This window comes from Kogia breviceps, chromosome 1, assembly GCF_026419965.1.
Source record: "Kogia breviceps isolate mKogBre1 chromosome 1, mKogBre1 haplotype 1, whole genome shotgun sequence".
Classification (NCBI taxonomy): Eukaryota; Metazoa; Chordata; class Mammalia; order Artiodactyla; family Physeteridae; genus Kogia; species Kogia breviceps.
This window is the reverse complement of record NC_081310.1, coordinates 73,046,191-73,055,384: the sequence shown is the minus strand read 5'-3', so window position 1 is coordinate 73,055,384 and position 9,194 is coordinate 73,046,191. Positions and strand designations below refer to the sequence as shown.

The window sequence follows — 9,194 nt, the reverse complement described above, 5'->3', positions numbered from 1 at the left end:
TTATAAAAATTACATATGGAGGACATAACTGGAAATCAGTTCAGGAGTGGCCAGTGGGTACCGATTTAGGAGGTTATACTTGCCCCTCTTATTAGTTTAGGGAAAAATTATACTACTGAATTTGAGACCAGTAAGATTGAGGAACGGCATTTCAACTTCCAAATCCAGTATTAAAATTGGGGATGCTTTATTCAGTTAATCCAAACAAAAACTAATTTCTAAGTTTTCTAAAAAATAACTTTTCAAAAGAAGAGCTGAGCTTATCTCCATGGAGTTTTCTGGTATGCAATTTGCAGTAGAATTCTGTAGCGTTCAAATTGTTTAAAATCCTCTGCATATTAACATGTATGTATGTGGGTGTGTTTGTGTACTCACACTTAACGTTCACACTGAGCTGAAGCCATCTGTATAGTATGCTGGACCTAGAAAGGTAGCTCATTTATAACATGTGCTCCCCTATCACTCTGAGTACAGGCTTCCCCTCCTCTAGAATTTCCAAATACAATGAAATATTTGATAAACTTCTTCGTGAAAAAGCTATTATCAGGATGATTGGTGCACTGCAATGTACATACATACATACTAGCAATATGGTGTCGTGTAATTTCATGAGTTCTGCTGTGCTCAAAGTTTAAAATGGATTAGTTGTTAAACAGTTAAAAGGCTAAGGCTGAGGATGCTTTAATTTAAATATGATGCACACTGACATTCTGAAATAATGCTATTGACTTGAAAAGAATTTGAGGCAAGTGCAAGAAGAGGAAGGGGAACTCTTCTTTTGGATACATCTTTTCTCTGCACTCCTCAGATTTAGGCTGTTGTAGAGGTAATAAGGGCAGTACCTTTCTGCACTCTAAAAAAGTAATAGTGGTTGCCAAATGGCAACTGAAGCACATAACCTATTTTTCCGGCTGCTTAAAATTTTTCCAAGAGATTGGTTTCTTTAGCACAAAGGTCAGAAATTCTATCATATTCTTGTCATAGGGCTCTACGAGTATTCAAGTGGAGGAATTTTTGCAGCTCCAGCAATCCAGAGTCGTTGGTCCAAAGGTCAATGAGCAGGCAGAACTTGGAGCAAATATACTATTTTGACACCACAGAGACCCTTCCTTTTACACAGACTCTGGAATTGTGGCATTAAATGACAAGGCAAGGATAAGGGCTGATAGCATACCTCATGAACAAAAAAATGCCTCTTTCAAGACAGTTGTACCATATTGAAACCTGAACAGACTCCAGTAGAGTATAGCTGTTTTCAAGACAACAAAATATATAGCTTTAGGTTACACTGATACATACAATCATACATACACACATCTTTTTTTTTTGCTTTAAAAATGAATTATGTACTCAAAACACAGATAAAAGATGCATATCAAAGATTATAGGGTCTTATACAAATTTAAATTGGGATCAAGGGTTAACAACTATGATCCATGGGCTAAATCTAGCCCTCCATGTTTTTGTAAATAAAGTTTTATTGGAACACAGCCACAGCCCTTCCTTTATATATTGTCTATACTTGTTTTCACAGTTCAACAGCAGAACTGAGTAGTAAAGATAGAGACTGCATGGCTCACAAAGCCTAAAATATTTATCATCTAGCCCTCTGGAGGAAGCTTGCTGATCCATTATAGATCACAAAGAGTGTGATCTGAATGAGCTGAAGGAAAAGAAAACCATCTTCACCAACGTTCCTGAACCAAGTAAGTACATTAAAATATCTCCAGAACATATTTGGTTCCTCAAATATTCTGCTTAGAATTTGTGCAGCCAAAACGCGTTAACAACCGTGTTTGTTAATTAGCAGACAGAGACAGTATTAAAAAATCTCTGCGTACAACTGTATTTATGTATGTATCTACGTAAAGAGTGGATAAAATATGAGCTAGCCAATTAGTGGGTAAGGAAACCTAAAGAAAAATAAGAACTCAAGATACCATTACTAGGAACTGTTATTAGCAACTCGGAAATATTTCAGTATATTTTTCTTTATATTTAACAGCATGGGACCATTACTAGGAACCATAGCAGAGCATGAACAATTCACAACTGCAAATTTTACCATGAATTATGTGACAAAATTTTTGAATATAAAATAACCAGCATTTCTATAAAACATTAACTTTTAATTACGTAGTTAAAGTGATAATAGCAAAATAAGAATGTTTTTATTTCTAAAGTAGATATTTTAGTTAAAGTTGCATCAGAAATCAACTATTTCCTTGACATTTTCCAAGAGACTTTAGTTATTAACTACAATTATAGCTGTTAGTATTATATAGTAACACATTGTTTAAAATATATTATAAACCATTTCTTTCCTTATTTAATTTAAATGAAATACAAAATTAAGGATTTTGTAACATGAATCATACTGGAAAACACTTAAAACGGTATGAACAACTCTTATACAGAAAATGCCACTGGAATCACAAAATGTTCTAATACTTGAAAGTACCTAGCACAACGCTTGGCACATAATAGGTACCCTGTGTTTATTCACTCACCCTCTCATTCACTCACTCATTCATTCAAAGAAATCCAGGCCTAAGGAGAAACTCCATGATGAGAATGGCAAGCACAACAGTTTAGCAACAAATTTGTAGTTTTGACAAAGACTTTGGCAATGGAGAATGGAGATGAGAAGTTAATGATCAAATTTTAAACTGCTTGGTTAAAATCTACCAAGTGAAGACCTGGGTTGTCCTACAAGACATCATAGAGAATCAGGGTCAATATTCCACAGAAGGAATATATTCCTTCAATATCCAGGTTTTGCTTTTACATATAAACATCTGCTCAAAGACAAGAATAAGTTGGTGTCAGAGAGACATAAAACAGCACATCTGTGCAACCCACAAGAAAGTAAGAACCCTGTGACTGGGTACTTACTTTTCTGCACCAAGACTTCTTTTTGATTGGGACCACATTCTCTTGGTTTTAACAACTTTATACTGGTTTGAACCAAAAAGTATGATCCTAAAACTCTAAAAGAAAAATAAATATAGAAGGTAGAGGGGGTGTTCAGCATCTCTATTCTTTTTTCTCATATACCAAATGATCTATCTACCCTGCACATCTGTGCCGAAGGCACGAAGTAATGTGTCTGCTTTTGAGGAGGCACCTGGAAAGGAGCATTTCTGGGCTCTTTGCAGAAGGTCTTATAAATGTAATGAGTATTTAACCTGAGTAATAAGGTCTACAAAATGCAAAGGACTGTAAAGGACAGAACAAAGTAAAGTATGTTCTTGGAAACTAAGCAGAATATGGGATACTATGGAATAAGGATGGATATTGGAGAAAATAATTTTTTTAATCTATAACAAAAATAAAACATGACACTGGCAAGTCATTTGTAGCTGACTTAAATTTAATTGCCTTTGGTATTCAGAAAAGAAAAAACAACAAAAAAGGAAGCATACTCATAAGCTCTAGTCTTCTCACAAGGAAGGTAGGGAGATGATGAAGAAGACTCTTCCTTTGTCCCCCTCAAGCTTTTTGCTTGTACCAGAACTGGCCATGCCTGTACACTTTTTTCCCGAGCTCCAGTCATCCGAGAAACACAAACAGAGCACTTGGGGCAGGGGTTCTGTCTTCTCATTCCTTGAGAAGTTCTTGGGGAACCAAGAAGGCCCCTTTACTCAGCATTCTTCTAAACGAAGTGAGGGAGGGTTCACTGCCAGCTCTACAGCTATTCTGGGTCTTTTGCCAAGTCAAGTTTTTCATTCTTTTTAGTGACTCATAAGTGGGCTTCTGCTATTTTTAGGAGGAAAGCTAACATTTTTTGAGAACAAAATACTTTCCCCTTTCTCTTCTAAAGTTAGTCATCTATACTTTTCATTTAAAAATTTTAATTTTTCAACTAGTAAAAGGTATTATGGTCTCAAAATATGTACTAAAATTTAACTCTCCTAAAGATTTAAATAATGCAACTGGCTCTACATCCTTACTTTCTATGTATACTGAAAATCTTGAGGTGGTTATCATTTATGGATCATTTGCTGAACTGAGGACTGCTTGACTATGTGTGATATAAGATGATCACCCTTAAAAAATATTTAATTATATTAATTTATTAAATCTTTTTCCAATTTAAATCTACCACATCCTAATAAAAGAGTAAACAAAATAAGAAAATAAGCCTTCAGAACTCTAAGGTGGGCTTCCTGCACACTGTTTCATGAAATCTTCAAATTCAGAGTAAATACTAGACTAATAATACTACTCCCAACTATTACTGTCAATGGAAGCTGTCTGTATTAAAGGTAAGGAAGAAAAAGTGTCTTGCACTGCGACATAAATTCAAGGGACAGAAAATTTATTGTCTTAGATATTTATCTTACAGTTCTTGATAAAATTTAAATTATTCCCCTCCCAATATAGAGAAATCATAATTTCTTTAAAAAGAAATATTGCAAAATCTATTGATGGTAAGAGAAAGCCCCTTAGATATATCCCATGTTTAGCATAATATAATTAATTATACCACATTTAATCACTAAAAATTATTTTGAAGCTATTCTGATTAATTCTTTGAATTTCTGTAAATACCCTTGGAGAAAAAAAAGTTGAATTTATTTTTTACATAAAATATTTGTGAAAAGCTCCCTCATCTAATGGGATAATAAAGGATCCCCTGTCCCAAAAATAATTAAGGAAGTTTCACTATATTTTGTTTTTGATTTAGTAAATTGTAAAAGTAATTTGCCTCATCAAGGTAAATTCAGAGCTGCATGACAGTATAGTGAATTTTGCCAAGCCACATAAAGAGAGTTGTAAATTGAGGGATTTTACTAAGTTTATAATGAGGTTAAAGTAGATAAAATTTACTTGGTAGATTTGCTGCTTTGGAAAAATAATCTCCTACCAACAAAACCAAGGCTTTCTCTTAGAACAGGTTTCAAGGCAACAAACTGCGGCATTTTCCCCACTTTTTGTCATGCTACCAACACTAGACTGAACAACATGCACAAAATCCCAAACCCAGGCTCGTAAGTAGTGGTTATGATAAATAGCAGTTTCAATGATTCCATATGGAGACAAAGACTTGAAGAGTATTCTTTGTGAGATCATGACTCCAGAGAAAACAAATTTAACCAAGGAATTTCAATGGAATAGATAGACTGAGATTTGAAATGGTTGCCAGTCTGGTCATCTAATACGAAACTTGAAAATTCAGACAGGGATAGGTATTCTGTTTCCTTTTTCAGTCTTCTTGTTGCTGATGCAGTTACACTGTTCTTTTGTTCTTATTTATTTTAATTCATTCTGTTATTAAAAATGGAGAAAAAAGGGATAAACAATGTGTAAATATTTTGACTTGAGAGCTGCTCCACTTTGGGAGGAAACAAATATATAATTGGTTCCAAAGGCCATCTCCAACTCCTGAAAGGTGCTCCACATTCTTGGCTTATTCTCAGGAAATCTAGCCTTCAGATTCCAGGACTCTAAAAGCAATAAGCAGTAACAGGCATGATTTCTCACGTGACCATCTCATTAAGAATCAAAGCACATCAGGTCTCTGTCCTACACACACCAGAATATGTTTTGGTCAGGTATAAAATGGAATCATTTCAAAGTTGAAACATCTACAAGTTGAAAAGTCTTGCGGGGAATAGTCACGTTTCACCCTGCCATGTTGACTTAAGAGGTCCAGGTTTTCAAAAGGCCCCTCTCCAGACTAATTTCTGTAGTGGTCCATGTAAACAAAACACAGGTGAGAATGGTCTTTCTGGAGCTGCTTTCATCGAACAGCAGGATTTCTTGAAAGTGTGGTATTGGCTAAATGTAACACAGGCAGAGGGTGAGCCTCTGTATTAAATACCCAGTGGTCTAAAGGTAAAAGGTCATCACTGGAGAACAGAAGATACAAGTATCTGAAAATAAAAGGAGAAAATAAGTTTCAATTAGAATTCAACAAGAAGATCAAGTGATCTCAGTTATAATGGCAGAGGACACCCATGACCTATTTTGAGCAGCTTTGATGAAAAACACACCAGAAAATGAACCTCATCCATTCAAATGATTAGAAACACAAAATATTCCAGAAGAGTGCATAAGAAAATCCAGTAAGATGAACAACTAGACCTCTGAAATAAGGCAGTTAAAAAGCAAATCCCATATACCTGCCTGAAACACATAAAACAACAAACTGTAAAATGGCATAAAACAAACCAATTCAGAATTTTTTTAGAGACCTTCTTTTAAAAATCAGATATAATGTCAATCATATGTTTTGGCAGCTTAGAGACCTCATAGTATAACTAGAAATTAATTAATCTATATTTATTCATAAACACTGCAGGAACAAGTAAAGCACATTATTTGGACACAGCAAGCACTTTCACATACTCCTAATACATTAGTTTTTGCAGTTCTTGGAGCAGGTAATGCAAACTTAAATAAAGGTTTCAGAAACATTATGGATTTACAGGAGGTTTAATAATTAGTCTCGCTTAATAGGTAATAGCATTGTTTTTTCGGTTTTTTGGCTGCATTGGGTCTTTGCTGCTGTGCACGGGCTTTCCCTGGTTGTGGCGAGCGGGGGCTACTCTTTGTTGTGGTGTGTGGGCTTCTCATTGCAGTGGCTTCTCTTTTTGTGAAGCACAGGCTCTAGGTGTGCGGGCTTCAGTAGTTGCAGCATGCGTGGTCAGTAGTTGCAGCATATGGGCTCTAGGGCATGCGGGCTCCAGTAGTTGTGGCTTGCGGGCTCTAGAGTGCAGGCTCAGTTGCTCTGTGGCATATGGGATCTCCCTGGGCCAGGGCTCAAACCCATGTCCCCCGCATTGGCAGGCAAATTCTTAACCACTGTGCCACCAGAGAAGTCCAATAGGTAATAGCATTGTTTATATGAAGGCATATGTTTATACCTTTCCATAAACACTGCAGGCCACAGTGGTAACTTAGAAATTAAAACTGATAGTTTACAAAATGATTCTTACCATTATAGGTAAGAATATTATATACTATAATTGGGCAAATTCTAATCTAAATTCTATTACAGGGTCATCAAAGTAAGCTTAAAGAAACAGCTATACAGAGTCAGGAAATCTGGGTTCTAACTCTTGATCTTAGCAATGGCTGGGCCTTACTAGGCTTTGGTGAAGAATCCCTTTACAATATTTTAGCTAAACTTACTTTATTTTATTTTATTTATTTAATTTTTTTTGTGTGTGTGGTATGCGGGCCTCTCACTGTTGTGGCCTCTCTCATTGTGGAGCACAGGCTCCAGATGCACAGGCTCAGTGGCCATGGCTCACGGGCCCAGCCACTCTGCGGCATGTGGGATCTTCCTGGACCAGGGCACGAACCTGTGTCCCCTGCATCGGCAGGCGGACTCTCAACCACTGCATCACCAGGGAAGCCCCGACCTTGGAGTTTTTAATCATGGGAATCCTCGCCCCCAGAGTGTGAAGATGAAGAGTGACTCCACCACACAGAGAGGAAAGCCATTCTGTAAGGAGAAGCACCTTTCTGTTCACTTTGTCCCATCTGGTTACCTAAGGAACACTCACCAGGGAAGCCCAATTTGTAAAATAGGCACATTAATATCTTTTCTGCTTACTGTTATAGTTCTGGATGACAGAGTAAAAACACAGCACTGGGGTAAAGGAGGGTTGCTTATCAACTTTATAACTAGTAAAGCTGGAATGGAGAGTGACAGTGCTTCTAATTTCACTTTGATCCTAGACCTTGAGATCTGCTTGACTGATTTATTCACCAGGTTATAGGCAGAGAAGCTAGAACTGAAAAGACTTGGATGCACATAGCAGGAGACTCTGATGGGTCAGCTTACTGTATGGAGATCAGAAGCACAAGCTCTTTGTGTTCAGGGAACAAATATGTCCAGGAGAGCTATGTTCTGTGCAGTTCCATGTCTCTTGGTTAAATGTGGGCAAATGTATCAGGCTCATTCTAATCTCATCACTATTTGGGAGAGAAGTAAGTGAAGGAATAGAGAGAAAATGCAGTTTCCTGCAAAATGATTCCTTTCCATTGGGGATGCTATAGAAGTACCTCACATAAACACACAAGTTATAAAAATCAGTAAGATAGTGATTGTGTAAGTTTTAGATAACAGAAAGTGGTATTATTATTTTTAAACAATCATTTAAAAAATAATCTTAATACTACTGTAGTGGGTTGAACAGTCCCCATACCCTCCCAATTCATGTCCATCTGGAGCCTCAGAATGTGACTTTATTTGGAAATAGGGTCTTTGGGGATATAATTAGTCAAGGATCTCAAGAGGAAATCATCCTGGATTTAGGATGGGTCCTAAATCCAATGACTTCTACCTTTACAAGAGAAAGGAGAGAGAGATTTGGACCCAGAGACATATAGGGACGAAAGTCATGTGAAGGCAGAGGCAAAGACTGAAGTTAAGCTCCCACCATCCAAGGAACACCTTCAGAAGAAAATGATTTCAGACTTCTGGCCTCCAGAGCTGTGAGAGAATAGAATTTCTGTAATGCCACCAAATTTGTGGTAATTTGTTATGGCAGCCCTAGGAAACTAATACAACTTCCATGTCTACCCTCCTTAGGACACCTCTGGACCTTAAGCAGGGGTTTGGAATAAGACTAACTACTTCTTGGAGAGTCAAACAATCCCTAGAGAGCAGAGGCTAGACTATAGATATTCAGATATATTTTAAAATTTATAACAAAATAAATGTTTAAAAGTACAGTAATATAGCTAAACAATTCATGTCAAGGACATGGTACACTACTACTGACTTAAATTTAAGATTTTTAACTTGGATTTTAAAAATAGAACAATTGGAGAAGTGTGATCTTTGCTGTGAAAGTTGAGTGAAGTCTAATCTAAATTAGCTATCAGATTATTAGATGTTTTTTCCTCTAATAAGGATTCTTTAAAACTATAGTTCAAAGTTAGATATAATAGATGACAAATGGCATTGACAAAGGCCTGTACGTATATAAAAAGGTGCTATTTAGTACTTCAGTTTTACTGGATGTCATGCTGACTTTTTAGAGCTATTTTTAAATGCTGCTCACATACATCTCTCTTTTTTTTTTTTTTTACATACATCTCTTTTATCTTTCTCTTATCTACAAAGACATTCAGAGGAGGTGATGGTGCCAGAAGTCATCTCAACGTAAGTGTTGGCAGTAACCACCAAATAGGAAAGTTTTACGGAAAGAACAGTCAACAAAATCTGAGGAGAA

The 9,194-nt window shown here is 36.5% G+C and overlaps 1 protein-coding gene across 1 annotated transcript in view; it reads right to left on the bottom strand.

The window, feature by feature from the left end:
* Positions 1–1,328: 1,328 nt before the first annotated feature.
* MAN1A2 (mannosidase alpha class 1A member 2) overlaps positions 1,329–9,194 on the bottom strand; it is a 166,346-nt gene continuing 158,480 nt past the window's right edge. Inside the window, exon 13 of the mRNA XM_059041343.2 lies at positions 1,329–5,879. Coding sequence (XP_058897326.1) covers positions 5,747–5,879 — 133 coding nt within the window. The 3' untranslated portion in view covers positions 1,329–5,746. The remainder of the gene's footprint in view (positions 5,880–9,194) is intronic.